Genomic DNA, 14,834 nt, shown 5'->3' with positions numbered 1-14,834 from the left:
TTAATAGAGGTAAAACTATAAATTCTTATACAAATACTTTTTACGAACTGAGGTACGTAGCATAACTGTATTAATTAAATTAAAATAATCCATATTCCACATGACTTATTTTAAATAAAATAATTATGTCGCATCAATCAATTTTTACAACAGTTCACTACTCATTTTTTTAGGTACTGGTTTCGAGTTTTAAGCTCGAAAATTTTTATACCTTCTTTTTAACTCAAAAATTTTCCAATCTTCCAAATCCAATTATGTGCTATATGGATCACTCCACTAGTGCCCACATAATTACGAATGTCACTCCCCATTCCACTAGTTATGGTGGCTGATTCATGGTTGTCCCTACTCAAACGCAGCGATAGCTAAAGATGGCCAACGGATCGTGTCGTGCCAGCATGGCCTGCAAATTGAGGCCCGTTAGAGCTCATGGGCCAGCACGGCACGGCCCACTAAGTGAACAGGTCGTGTTGTGTCGTGCCCAATTTTTTTTTTTTTTTTAGGTCTAGTACTACCCACGGCACAAGCCCACAAATGCCCTGCTCACTTGCTCAGGTCGTGCCCAAAAAAAAAACCCACCAACTTTTTTTTTTGTTTCAAGTCCACATGCCTAGTGTGCTTTTTCAAGCCCTCATGACGTACTTTATTTAAACCCACGTCCCTAATGTACTTTTTCAAACCCATCAGCTCATGCACTACTACTAATAATAATAATAATAATCTTATAACAACAACAACAATAAGTCTTATTAAGGGAAAAATTAACATTTCATTATCAATTTACCACAATTTCACAACTATATATTTAATTTCACAATAACCAATTATAATAAAACAATACATAAATTTAATTCCATAGAACAATTAGAATATTTTATTTAACTAAGACTTAAATTAATTTTTAAAAGCCTATCCTTATAAATTATATTAAAAATTTAATTTCAAGATATTTGTAAAATCATAACATTTTATATTTATTTTCCATTAAAAAAGTTTACTTTGATATACTTTGATATACTTTGGCTCACATTATTGATAGTCCATAGGCCGCGTGCTAACACACTAATGAAGCGTGCTTATTACGTGTCTTTCCGGTGCCGTGGTTTAACCCATCTCTAATCATGTCTTACTTTTAAGGCTCATATGCTTAAAATTCTAAGCTCGACCCAACCCACGTGGATGTCGTGCCGTGCCGTGTGCTCTATCAAAACATATTCGTGTCATGTTGAGTTGTATGGACACGTGCCGTGCCACGTGATGTTCGGCCCGTTGGCCATCTTTGGCAATAGCCATTATTGCCTCATGCAATTATGTAAATGTGTTTTAACAGTTCTTTTTTTGTTTTTTTTTTTTTTTTTTTTTGTTTTCTTGTGCAATTTTTTTCATAAAATTGAGGAAAAAAAATTAGAAGTATCATGTATCACTAATAAGGAAAATTATAAACTCTCGTCTCAAATATAAGTTAGAAGCACTTAAATTCAAATTCAAATGGCTATGACACTTACCCTCTTCAAATTTAAAAATATTGCGCATAACTCACTTATACTGACAATTTAAGTTATTTTACAATAGAAAAATCTATATTGTCTCTAATTAATTTAATCTATTTTACATGCCATAAACATCCATCAAAATAATTTTTTTTTTTTGCGAGATACGGCGATATTATCCTTATAAGTTAAGTTAAAATTTTAGTATAAATATAAGCTATTTGTATATTGGATTTTCTTTTAAACTTTTATTCCATAATAAGATAATTTCATTATTCTATTTTCATCACATCATGGAATATATGCTAATTTTATTTACATAAGGAAAACCTTCAAATGTTGTATTGCCTATTCTACTTGCATTTTTCATTTTTTAGGCCAAGAAAATATGAAAAAAAATTACATAAATTAGATAATTAACTCAACTTATTTTAGGAAATATATCTCCTTTTTTAAATAAAGATTTTTGTCATAACTTTTAATTAAATTGTTTTAGGATGATTCCTATATAAGGAATAAGTAATTTCTTTATAGGGCTTAGTTAATTTATTCAAGAAGGAATACAACTTGTATAAGAAAATGAATAAATAATCACTATAATAAGAAAATTGGATACTTTTAGAGCAAGGAAAAATACAAGTGTGTGACTTTTAACAATTTTTCACATAGTCGATTTTCTTTCTTTTCATCTTTGATGATGATAGTTTTTCTCTAGTATATGAGTTTTCCATATAAAATCTTGTATTATATTATTGGTTTTATTCTCATCTAATTTTTCTGCTTATCATTTATTTGATATTTTTACTTTTAAGATGTTGAGAGTTTTAAAAATTCCTACTAATTTTATAGTCAAAATATTTCGGAGTAAAGATGAAGATTAACATTAAACTTGTAGAGTGGCTTTTAAAAATTTTTACTCCGATAGAAGATGTTGTTCTGATAATAACTTCAGGAGTGGGTAGAAGCAAAGCTACATGTATTACTATATATATATATATTACAATCAGAAGCCTACTGATATGCACAATCAAAAACCTATCAAGACTTTTTATCCTTTGGTATAGTTATAGGATATAGTCCGAATATTTTTTCCTCACTTAATACTGAGGAATCCCAACTCCTAAAGCTGAGGAATATCAACTTGAAGTTGAGTGTTTGGACCGTTGCCAATGGGTTAAGAGCCCATGGACCTCTTTTACTCTTTCAACATATGTACATTATACGTGAACCATATGGAATTGTAGTGGCTTTAGTTGTGGAACTCATTGAAGAAAATAGTGACTATAATGAAGGGGGTGTGGCATGCCTACATCAATATTCATATTTTTACGTTATAAAGTTGTGATATAAAAAATTGAGTTTTAATTAGTTGATTAGTGCTGGGCTATTCAGAATAATAGTGAATATGTACTATTGGTAATTCGTGGATTTGATAATCTTGTGAATTTTTTTTTGTTATTCTATATTAAAAAAAATTGACCGTTATTGTTGTAGATTTGAAATAATTAGCCGAAAATTCAAAAGAAAAAAAATCACTGTGTTATTAAAATATTATAGGAATTTCATCACTTAAAAGCAAACAATGTGAGCATTTCTCGAAGCTAGTACTTTGGGGGCTTGGGCTCAACAAGTGTGTCCATAAGTCGCCCTGATTTCCTTTATGTAGGCCCAATTCTTTGTAGATTTAGGCCTCCTACACACGGTCCATTCCATATAATCCTAATTTTTCATCAATTACAACATGGGTGATAAATAATAACAGAGTAATTTCATTAAAGTATTTGTTGCTTGTAGGGTTGTTCATAATCCAATCCGATCTGTTCAATTCGTCTGATCCGTAAAAAATCAATCCGTGGATTGGATTGAATTGAAAATTTAAAAATCTGCAGTTGATAAATTGGATATGAATTTACTTCTGTAAATTCACAAAAATCCACGAATCCACAAAAAAATAAACTTGTAAATATAATATTAGTACTTACTAATAAATAAATAAGTTAAAATATAGTTATATTAATACTAGATTATATCTTATCCGATAATATTATGAAATAAAAAATAATTAAATAAACAAATATGGTTTCCTAAGTAGTTAATTTTCATGTACTGATCTAAACAATTGAGATTTTTTTTTTTGGTGTGTTATATTTTGAAACTTTGAATGTATTTTTTAGCTTTATTTAAACAATTAATTTATTTGAATCTTATTTAATTTTAAATCTGATTGGTAGTAAAATTATTTTTATATTAATTTTTTTATTTAGTTACTTTGTGGGTAGAAAAGAATTAAAAATTTTTAACCCACAAATCAATCCGCAAAATAGTGGATTGGATATGGATTTGGTTAAATCTGCATCCGATCTGTAAACGTATGGATTGAATTTGAATTTAATATAACCAATCTGTGGATTGAATTGAATTAAAATTTTATAATCCATAAAATCATGGATCGGATATAGATTGATGTTCAATCCGCAAAATTCAATCCGTAAACATCCCTAATTGTTTGGTTAAAATTCATATAAACCTGTAATTTTAAAAACTAATTAATTCTTCTTAAAAATCTTTTGTAACGCAGATTCACTTCACTATCTTTCGATTGCTATCTTAGCATAAGGTTAATTTGACTATTTTATTCTTATATTATAAAAGATTATCTTAAAAAGAGTTTATATTTAAATTATTTAATTTACAACCTATATAACACAACTGTTTCTTAATATTAAACATCAATGTTACTATGTTAGTGACTTAATTAATTTAGATAATATTGGAATATTATGTCAATCACGATCTGGGTAATTTTGTTTTTTACTTTATAATAATATGGTATTCTAAAGATAAGACAATAAAATGATTAAATTTTATTAAATTTTGTTATTTTTTTCATTAGCTAACGAAATTCAAATTATAGAACATGGTAGCACATTTGTAGTTATGAACCATTCAAGGGTTCCGGCTACGGTGGTACGGTACCACCATTGCATCTAGTTATTGGATTCATTTGGATAGACGGATCCATGAGAATCCAACAGCTGAACGCAATGGTGGCACGGTACCACCGTTGCACCATAATTTTCCATCCATGCAAGAATGTGAAATTGAGACTTTAGAGAATTGGGACCCAGTTAAATTTTAAAATAAAAAAATTAAAATATGGAAAAATTGAGAAGAAAATAAGAAGGAAGAGCTTTGCTAATTGGGAATTTTTAAGTCATATTCCGGAGTAAAAATTAGATAATTTTCCAAAGTATAAATTATATAAATGCTAATTTTGTTTGCCACCCCAATCCTCTGTTTTCGAGCAGGAGAAATAATGGCCAACGCCATAGCTCTGCTTTCTTGCAACACCGTTGTCTTAGCGGCTCAACAACGGCCACAGCGTAGAGCTAAGAAGCTGAAGAAGCCCAACACAAAACAAAACAACAAGAACAGCACCAGCACCAGCAGTAGCGTCGGGTTTGGTATCGAGAAAATGGAGCCTTTATGGCGGTGCGTCCAAGGTTGTGGTGCTTGCTGCAAGCTTGACAAGGGTCCTGATTTTGCCACCCCTGAGGAAATTTTTGATGACCCTTCTGATGTTGAGGTTTATTATTCTCTTTTCCCCATTTTTGAAGACCCCATTAAATGTTTAATGTAGAATCTTTATTTTATTGCTTTGATTTTAATTTTATGAAAATTCAGCTTTACAGAAGCTTAATAGGTCCAGATGGGTGGTGCATAAACTATGAGAAAAGCACACGCAAGTGCTCCATTTACCCTGGTTAGCATTTTCATTTTGTGATTGATTTTATCGATTGATATTCACAAGCTTTTATCTTCAATTTTTGACAATTTGTGGATTTTATTTTCATTTTAGAACGTCCATATTTTTGCCGAGTGGAACCAGCTGTGTTTCAGTCACTGTATGGAATTAACAAGAAGAAGTTTAACAAGGAAGCTTGCAAGTGAAGTGAATTTTCTTCTGTGATTTTACTGAAGTTTTATTTGAATGACTTTCTTTATGTTCTAGTCTGGCTTAGGCTTGTCTTGCTTGCTTTGCAGTTGCTGCAGTGATACCATCAAGGCAATATACGGTTCACGTTCCAAGGAATTAGATACTTTCAATTGCGCAATATGTAGCTCTGATTCTTCTTGCTGAATTTTGTCTAATTCGAATGCTGAAAGCTGTTTGGGGATTTTAATGGTGAAATACAAGATTTACTTGAAAAAGGGGTTTTGCTTTTGCTTAAGGAAAATATGCTACAGGCTGATTGTTCATGCTTAGCAGACGATTGCAGTCCCGCTTCAATACTATTGATGCTTGCTTCACCCATCAGCTCAGCTCAACATGTTAGCATCTAACAGGTCTCTTGTGGGGCATCAAAGAAATCCAGATTCTACAAGAATCGACTAATTCTACAATATCAAATGATTTTGTATTGACAGAATGGGAATACAATCTGGATAATTCATGCTTAGCTGATGACTTTTGTACCAAATGAGATCTATTTGATATAGTTCCATTGCCTTTACCTAATTATATTGATTTTTACTTCTGTATAGGTGTCAACTTGTAAAACTTTACTCAAGTGATGAGTTATCCGGTCAAAGCCTATAGAGAGTGATTTTAGCTAGCATGAGAAGCATGTGTAAGTGTAACCCAATGCTTGTACCTCAAATTCTGTTAAAACCGTTATTCAAGATCAAATAAGACACTGCAAGATTCATTCTTTTACCACTCATTCTTGGATCTAGTTCTCTCCCTTTGAAATCTTCTCCCTCTCTCTCTCTCTCTTCAATGGAAATTCACTCTCTCAAACCTTGGCCACTGCCATCCTACTCTTTAACAATCTTTCCCACCATTGAATCCCTTTGCTCAGAGGCCATGGTCGCTACTCTCCCAGTGGCTTCACCCTCACTTACCATGCTCCACCAGACATCACTCTTGTTAATCCCATACTAGATGCCGCCACTGTGCGTGGCCATGTCTCAAAGGACGGAGCCTTCCCTCATCAGTCTTTGCTCAGCATTCCTTCCAATACCACCCTCACCACTCTTCACAACACCAGCCTCTATGTTGGCACTGATGGTGAAAGGGTTTCTTTCAATGATATTCTAGTTGTCCTGCCCAATCTTTACGTTGATAGGTCTTTTGTCATTCATGGTGTTGATAGGCCACTGGTGCCAAATCCATCATCCTCATCAGGTGATGATCAAAATCTTGCAAAACCAAGAATGGAGAAAATTTCATCTCATGTGTCTAAAAGGCGTCGTGCAAGAGGGACTCTTGAGGAGTACATGCGATTCATCCACAAAGCAAATCTTCCTAAGGAGCATGAGGAAACTCGCAGCCCTTAAAAGCTCTGTGGATTCTTGGTTTTCTTTGTTGAGTTCTTTTCTGTTAATGGATTCCTGATTGCTCAATCATGCTTGGTGCAAGAAGTCTCTTTCAAATTTTTAAGCCCATCCTTATTTTAGGGTTTGAGATGTAGATCCTACGCAGAAAAGATCAGGGTTCTGAAATTATGTGCTTAAAATTCTGTATCAATCCAAGAATGTGCTTCATTCATTATGCTTTGAGAATGCACTTCCTTTCTTATGCTTGCGATTTATACGGGTTTTTCTCATCAGAATCCAGATGAAAATTTCGTATGAACTTTACGTCTTTTCTTTAGAAAATTCAAAGGATTCGTGCAAATGTTTCTGCTTGTCTTGAGGTGAATGCTTGATTGCTGGTACTAAATTTCACAAACGGAAATGGCATTATTCCTTCCTCTGAATTGTGCGGATGGTTAATTGATGATCAGAAAGTACAATTATCAAGATCCTCAACATTTCCTTAAATTGAAGGCTACTCGCATGCCTAAAAAAGCAACTTGTATAGTTAATGTCCTCCAATAGGATGCCTAATTTCTTGTAAATTAAAACCCTGAACAACTATGTAATTGAAGCATGGAAGACGAAGGTTCCGGGAACATTCAACAGAAAAGAGTGAGTGTTAAAGCGAGACACTTTATGAAAAAACTTTATTGTAGTGACTGAAAAATAATTGCATCAGATTCTCTGGCTGCCGACTCTCCAAAGACGTTCAGCTTTCTGCTGCTTTTCTCCCAGAAGATAAAGCAAAAGAAAGAGAATCGATTCAAGGAGGGTCTCAGGGCCGATGTTATGTCATATTTGGGAGAATTCACCGGTTTTGAATCAAAATATCTCATCAATAAATTGGATGGTGCTTAGTTGTGAAACCTCCAACGTGCCACGGCAAAAACTATCAACATTCAAGGCTCAAGCTCTGACTGAAGAAGATTTATGGAGGGTGACTTTAATCTTCCAATTAGGTTCTCCTCTGGTCCTGAAATTCGAGGCACAAGAATCACAGAGGACTATCCCAATCTGTTTGGTGATAGTTATCAAGCTGCAAACACTTATGATATACCAACATCATCGTTAGATGCAATATGTTATCCGTTCCCTGCTTCCGACCACCCTCTTTCTTCTCTGCAAGAAGCAGCCTACGAGGGAAATCAGCTGTCAAATAATGGCAATTACAACTCTGGCTTTGGTGGCTGCCGAAGAAAAAGATTATTCTCTTATAACCACGGCAGCAATGGTATTGGCGCTGAATATGGCGGTAGTTTGGTCCCATCAGAACACGCCCGCCAAAATGAGGAACACTACGACACTGACTTCAGTTACCATGAGAATAATGAAATCCAGCCAGCTTTTGATTATAATACCTGTTATGAGTCCTGTTCTGGTTTCACTGAGGACATTTTCAACTACAATGAGCAGGAACCCAGACCCACATATGGTTACAGCCAGGAAGAAATGGAATTTTGCGAAAGCATTTTCAGTTACTGGCCTTGCTTGCTACGGGAAATGCGACAAAGCTATGTTCCATGATAAACTGATCACCAGAGGTAGCAAAATTCTGGAAGCTCTTGGAGGAACACACCAGCAGTTTTAAAGAATAAACCCAGGAATGCATTTTTAACAAATGTCAGTAATAATAATGGTCCAGGAATGTTGTTCTGGAGGCTGGACCTCTTTTTACTTGTAATGTTTATTCCAAAAGCAAAGTTCCACAACTTGCTTTCCTTGTCACATAAATTAATCACCTGGGTCAAGTGGTAGCTCTTTATAAGCATAGAAGTTCTCTTCCGTAACAGAAGGAGCTCCAGCTCTAACTTTGTTGAACTCTCAAAATTCTATTATAGACGCGCACAGTCTTAATATCAATTTCTGTAGTCAGTAGTTTATAATAGAGCTTGATAATTCTGTACAACATGCTATAATTCAGTTTACTACTATAATCTTGCAATTCATCTATCAGGTTCATTTTGCTTCTAATGTTTAACCTCATATCTATTTTCGGTAGTTTCTATTCCTAAATTGAATTCACCAGTATCACCACCAGTGAATACACTCTGCACATTCACCTGCAGTATCACCCTGGTGATTTTAAATCATCAAGCCAGAACGTGCCAAGTGCTCATGCTGCCAAGTCAAAGCCCTAGATAGATGATACATGTTGGCTAGTAAAAAGAGCACATCTCTTGCGATCTTAGAAAAACATGGTCATAACATGCATTGTGGAGTCTAGAATTTCACATAAAAGATATATCTTTCCTATTTTTATCTCATGAGCAAAATTTGTGTAAAAGCAACTCACTATACAAGAGGTATCCAAGTTGTAATCATTCATCATATTACAGTACCAAGGCCTAATTCATCCTCAATCTCATCCCCATCTTCAAATAGCTTTAGAAAACGAGCCTGATCCTGTTGCCTCTTCTTCTTCTGCCAGTACTTGTATGCTGCCACCAACACAATTGCAGTAACAATTGAAGCCAGTAAGCTGATCAATACAATTATAGCTACATGCATTCCCTTCCTTCCAACATGTGTGTCCGACTCTGAATTAGAATTTACAAACACTTAAAAACACGTCAATGATTATGATCTGGACAAAATAAATCATCGTTTTAAAGTTAAAACAATGGATTGAATATCACATGCAAATGTATATCCAATATAAGGATCTACTAGAGAATTTACTAAATTCAAATAACAGTAGACTCACCAGTTCTTCCAGACTTGCACTTGGGACACAGAAAAGTAGCATCGAATTCCTTCTTTGTTTTTCGAATATATTTCCCATCATTATCTGCAAAATCACCAGGACAAAACTCCCATTCATCAAACACATCATCTGAATTAAACGTGTCCTCCTCATACAACCCACATCGCTTGCATTTTGTCCCCAGAAATTCCGTCAGAGGCTGGATACACCCAAAAAAAAAAAAAAATGCAATTTCAGAATCTTATTGCCAATCCTAACAACAGGTTTTCACTATTTCCAGCAAGCTTTATATAATCACAAACAACAAAGCAAGTCTTATACTTAGAGCTATATGAACCTGCCAAGATTCTTCGCCTTTGAAAACATAGGTTGTATTTTTCTCCTTGACATCTGGTAGAATCTTCTTGTTCTCCCCTTGACACTTGAAATAAACTGTCGGTTTATTATCTAACCACTCGTGTGTTTTATATATTTTTATCGAATCCAATGTTACAACTGCCGCTAATACCAATCCTGCCACAACATAATTGACGAATCGAATTTCAACAAATCTTTCGAGCTAGGTAATCCAAATTCTTTTTTCAAAATTAAACGGAAATTTATTATAATCATCTGTTTGTTTCTCGAGAAAAAAAAATTAAATTTTACCTGGCAAGCTGTTGAGGAACATGCAAAGCGCGAGGAATACACAAGAAACGCGCGAGCTCAGCCGACGACACCGAAGCGACATAGCGCGCTGATTTTTAAATGATTGACTGATTTAATTTTAATTGACGAAGATGAGATTAGAGATCACGAGCTGACTTCGGATCGATCACGAGTTATGGACAGGAGTGCCCAGTGCCTACTACACACCTCTCCCCTCGCCGTGTTTCATTAACTTACTGAAATTTGCAAGAAGGCTTTGGCGGTTCTTTTCTTTTTCTTATTTATTTATTTATTTATCGTTTTTGCGTGAGATGAGAGGGGGAGGCAAGGAAAGAAGAGGGAGCTGACCGGTTCGCGCTGCGCGTTGATGGCGATGGTGGCGTCTGGCAGACGCGGGGTGCGCATTACGAATTGTTTTGAAAGATCTTGGCACGTCACGTCAGAATTAAAAATGGATCACGTGGCGTGATCGCGTTGGACGGGAAGGGAAGAAAGTTGATGACTAATTGTGGACTTTTCAACCGTCGCCCATGGCTGCTGTAAAACTAGAACTCTGACATTATACCTTGAGTAAATTACTTAATATTCTTTAGTATATAGGAGAAATTTTATTAAAAATCATTGTCTAGAAAAAAATATCAAAGCTTTTCTTTTATATTAATTATTTGAAGCCCTTATTTGATTAATTGTCTCCATATGATTTTTTTTATTGTAAAAATAAAAGATAAGATCCAATTCAACCTTAGTCCTTATAAGCTATTGTAAAAATGTGACTATGTACATCAAGAGAAACAAAGAAAATGATAAAAATATGATGGGATTGAGATTGTAACAATAAAATGATAAAAATGTCGAAAAGAAAAGAAGGAAAAAAATCATTTTCTATTTATTAATTGTATTTGCATATAAAGTGAATTAAACTGATAGCGAATTTTGTTCTCCAAATTTAGTGTAACATGACGTTATTTTATGTAGTTTGTTTACTGTTATCAACTGCATTAGATAGTGGGTATTAAAAAGTTCCAATGAAAATTCGTTATCTTCTCTACATCTAGCCCATACATAATTAGTTCAAAAGGTCTGATAACAGATAAATAATCCAATATTTTATGTCCATTCACAGTTTTGTTACTAGATTTTTGTTAAGGCAGGCCGTTCATATTGTTTGTGAACTCAACTTTTTCTATTCTTTATACTACATATATCATATGTGCCTGGGGTTCATGCATCATCTCAAAACATCAACACTTTCCAATTCTTGTTTCATTGAGAATAAGAGTGGTAAGGTGTTAAACATGGCTGCCATTTTAATTAGTCTCGTTTATATATTAAGTTTCTCCCCAACAATTGCGGTGACCAGCAATGGAATTGAGAATGATGCAAATGGCTTACAGACCTACATTGTTCACGTGCGAAAGCCAAAACAGGAGGGTAACTTTTCCATTAAATTAGACTTAGACAACTGGTATCGGACATTCTTGCCTGATAACATCTCAAAATCAATTGATGCTCATCATCGATCACGGATGGTGTACGGCTACAGGAATGTGATTTCAGGTTTTGCTGCGAGGTTGACAGCAGAGGAAGTAAAGGCCATGGAAACAAAGAGTGGTTTTATATCAGCCCGTGTTGAGAATATATTAGAACCACAGACCACGCACAGTCCTAACTTCTTGGGCTTGCATCAGAATTCAGGATTTTGGAAAGATTCAAATCTCGGAAAAGGAGTTATTATTGGAGTTTTGGACATGGGAATAACACCTGGTCACCCTTCATTTAGTGATGAAGGCATGCCTCCACCGCCTGCAAAGTGGAAAGGCAAATGTGAACTTGAAGGGGCGAATTGTAATAACAAAATAATTGGGGCAAGAAATTTCCTTAACAAAAGTGAGCCACCAATAGATAATGACGGGCATGGAACTCACACCGCAAGCACGGCCGCTGGGAATTTTGTGAATGGTGCCAATCTGTTTGGTCAGGCCAACGGCACCGCAGCAGGCATGGCACCTTTAGCTCACTTGGCAATATATAAAGTCTGTGAAACAGACCTTGGCTGTCCTGAAAGTATAGTTAATGCTGCAATTGACGCTGCTGTGGAAGAAGGTGTTGACGTGCTCTCGATTTCACTGGGATCTCCTTCCTTGCCATTCTTTGCTGATGCAATGGCAACAGCAGCATTTACTGCTACTCAGAAAGGAATTCTTGTGAGTTGTTCGGCAGGTAATTCGGGACCAAATTCCAGTACATTAGCTAATGAGGCTCCATGGATGCTTACAGTTGGAGCAAGCACCATTGACAGAAGCATAGTTGCATTGACACAGCTAGGAAATCAAGAAACTTATGACGGTGAAACCATTTTCCAGCCGAAAGATTTCCCCTCTAAGCAATTGCCTCTTGTTTATCCTGGCGTGAAGAATTCTTCAGCAGCATTCTGCTTACCCGAAACTCTAAAAAGTATTGATGTCAAAGGCAAAGTAGTGCTATGCCAGAGAGGCGGAGGTACACAAAGAATTCGAAAGGGAAAGGATGTCAAGGATGCTGGTGGTGCTGCCATGATTTTAATGAATGACGAATTATTTGATTATGGTACTGTAGCCGATAATCATGTACTTCCAGCAGTGTATGTAAGTTATGCTGCGGGGGAGAGAATTAAAGCCTATATAAATTCAACGTCATCACCAACTGCTTCAATTGTATTTAAAGGAACTGTAATCGGCAAGAAATCTGCTCCTGAAGTTGCCGTTTTCTCCTCAAGGGGACCTAACAAAGCAAGCCCTGGAATCTTAAAGCCAGACATTATTGGACCCGGTGTGAGCATTCTAGCTGCATGGCCATTTTCTGAAGAAAACATAACAAACACAAAATCCACATTTACCATGATTTCGGGGACATCAATGTCTTGCCCGCATCTTAGCGGTATTGCAGCTTTGCTTAAAAGCGCCCATCCTGACTGGTCGCCCGCGGCTATAAAATCTGCTATCATGACTACTGCTGATATAGTAAACCTTGAAGGCAAGCCAATTATGAATCACCATCTTCTTCCAGCTGATCTGTTTGCTGTTGGTGCGGGCCATGTTAACCCATCAAAAGCAAATGATCCTGGACTTGTTTACGACATCAGCCATGATGATTACGTTCGTTATTTATGTGGCAAGAATTACACAGATCAACAGATAGAAGGAATTGTGGATCATGATGTGCAATGCTCAAAAGTGTCAAGTATAGCTGAAGCAGAGCTAAATTATCCTTCATTTTCCGTCAAATTGGGGTCAAGTCCTCAGACATATAATAGAACCGTCACAAACGTTGGCCAGGATAACTCATTCTACACTCATCATATCATTGTGCCAGAAGGAGTAAAGATTATTGTACAACCTGATAAGATATCTTTCACAGAAAAGAATCAGAAGGCAACGTACTCTGTGACATTTATTAGAGATCAAATCTCTAATGCATCTTGTGTCCAAGGATATCTGAGTTGGGTTTCCGCTACGCACACTGTGAGAAGCCCTATTGCTATCGGTTTTGAATGACGAGTACGATGAAAAACAACGCAGGGATTTAGCAAGCACTGATGCAAGGAGGCTCCATGAGTCGTAATTGTGGAATATTAATAGTCATGTTGTTTCACAATTAACTTCTTCTCATGGATAATAACTGTAATTCACCTACAAATCGATTGAGCGAATGATAAAAAATGTTGTGAAATTCTTTAATAAACTATACAACTATTGCTGCGGTATTTTACCAGAGATGTATGATAGTTTTATTTTCTTCGCACTCGTAGCCATTTAGATGTCATAGCCTCTTAAGTATGTTTAAGGCAGCACATTATGCAGAGCATGAGAAAACAGAGTTTGAGTCAACTCAAGTCAAATCATCATAAGCTATTAAGCAACGCAACAGTCCAAACTGCCAGCTCAGCACAATTAGTTAAAGTTTGTTATAACACACACCATTAGTTAAAGTTTGTTATAACACACACAATATGTACTGAACAAATGATTAGCTGGATTTAATTGTTAGATAGTTATAGATTGTTATTGATTAGTGAGTATAAATACTTGTGATGTAATCATTTTCGTTATGGAATGAAAGTTCTGGAAATCAGAAAAATATTTTCTCTTAGATTTTCTCTCAAACCAAACATTTCTTTTCTCATTTTCTTCAAAGTATACGACGAGACACACAAAAAACTACCATTATTTTTCTTAAAATATTCAAATAGCACTTTAATTTTTGTAACGGTGTATAAAGTAAAATTTAGTTTTTTCAAATTTATTAAAGAGTGTACAAGTAAAAGTATGTTTTGAGTATCTTTTAGAATGCATCTAATCATGCCATAATTTATTTAATTTTTAGAATGCATCTGATCATACCATAATTTATTTATATTTCCCCTTGTGAGTAATTATTTTATCTTTGCATTTCACTTGTTCTAATAATATAACTAATTACTAAGAAACTAATACGGCATCACAGGGTGTCTTTCTAAATTTAGCAACTCGAGACACACTGATAAAATTGATTTTATCTACCGGATAGAGAATGTTTAATCTGATAACTCACCAAGACCCTATAGACTTATAATTTTTGTTTTTATTTTTTTTTTCTTAGGTTGTATTGTCATA

General features: G+C 35.1%; 3 protein-coding genes across 6 annotated transcripts; 2 read left to right on the top strand and 1 right to left on the bottom strand.

The window, feature by feature from the left end:
- The first annotated feature begins 4,707 nt into the window (after nt 1–4,707).
- Nucleotides 4,708–6,028, top strand: LOC102630355 (uncharacterized). 2 transcript variants are annotated; one of them, XM_006480462.4, is made up of 4 exons: nt 4,708–5,076; nt 5,175–5,253; nt 5,350–5,442; nt 5,535–6,028. In XM_006480462.4, the coding sequence occupies exons 1-3, from the start codon at nt 4,756–4,758 to the stop codon at nt 5,439–5,441; spliced, it is 492 nt and encodes a 163-aa protein (XP_006480525.1). In that variant the 5' UTR covers nt 4,708–4,755; the 3' UTR covers nt 5,442; nt 5,535–6,028. The 2 variants fall into 2 exon arrangements, with proteins under 2 accessions (XP_006480525.1, XP_006480524.1); XM_006480461.4 differs by having other exon boundaries at nt 4,709–5,076; nt 5,350–5,437.
- Nucleotides 6,029–9,010: 2,982 nt separating this feature from the next.
- Nucleotides 9,011–10,604, bottom strand: LOC102630857 (hypothetical protein). 3 transcript variants are annotated; one of them, XM_015531060.3, is made up of 4 exons: nt 10,204–10,604; nt 9,893–10,068; nt 9,556–9,754; nt 9,011–9,409 (listed from the first exon to the last, which is right to left on the bottom strand). In XM_015531060.3, exons 1-4 carry the CDS (start codon nt 10,283–10,285, stop codon nt 9,177–9,179), a joined length of 690 nt encoding a protein of 229 aa, XP_015386546.1. In that variant the 5' UTR covers nt 10,286–10,604; the 3' UTR covers nt 9,011–9,176. The 3 variants fall into 3 exon arrangements, with proteins under 3 accessions (XP_015386546.1, XP_052299443.1, XP_006480526.1); XM_052443483.1 differs by having other exon boundaries at nt 9,011–9,289; nt 10,204–10,603; XM_006480463.4 differs by having other exon boundaries at nt 9,011–9,388; nt 10,204–10,600.
- An 894-nt stretch (nt 10,605–11,498) lies between these two features.
- Nucleotides 11,499–13,754, top strand: LOC102626703 (subtilisin-like protease). Its single transcript, XM_006480538.2, has one exon. The coding sequence runs from the start codon at nt 11,499–11,501 to the stop codon at nt 13,734–13,736; it is 2,238 nt and encodes a 745-aa protein (XP_006480601.1). The 3' UTR covers nt 13,737–13,754.
- The last annotated feature ends 1,080 nt before the right edge of the window (nt 13,755–14,834 follow it).

Source organism: Citrus sinensis, chromosome 6 (genome assembly GCF_022201045.2).
Source record: "Citrus sinensis cultivar Valencia sweet orange chromosome 6, DVS_A1.0, whole genome shotgun sequence".
NCBI lineage: Eukaryota > Viridiplantae > Streptophyta > Magnoliopsida > Sapindales > Rutaceae > Citrus > Citrus sinensis.
This window is presented reverse-complemented; position numbering and strand designations above follow the sequence as displayed.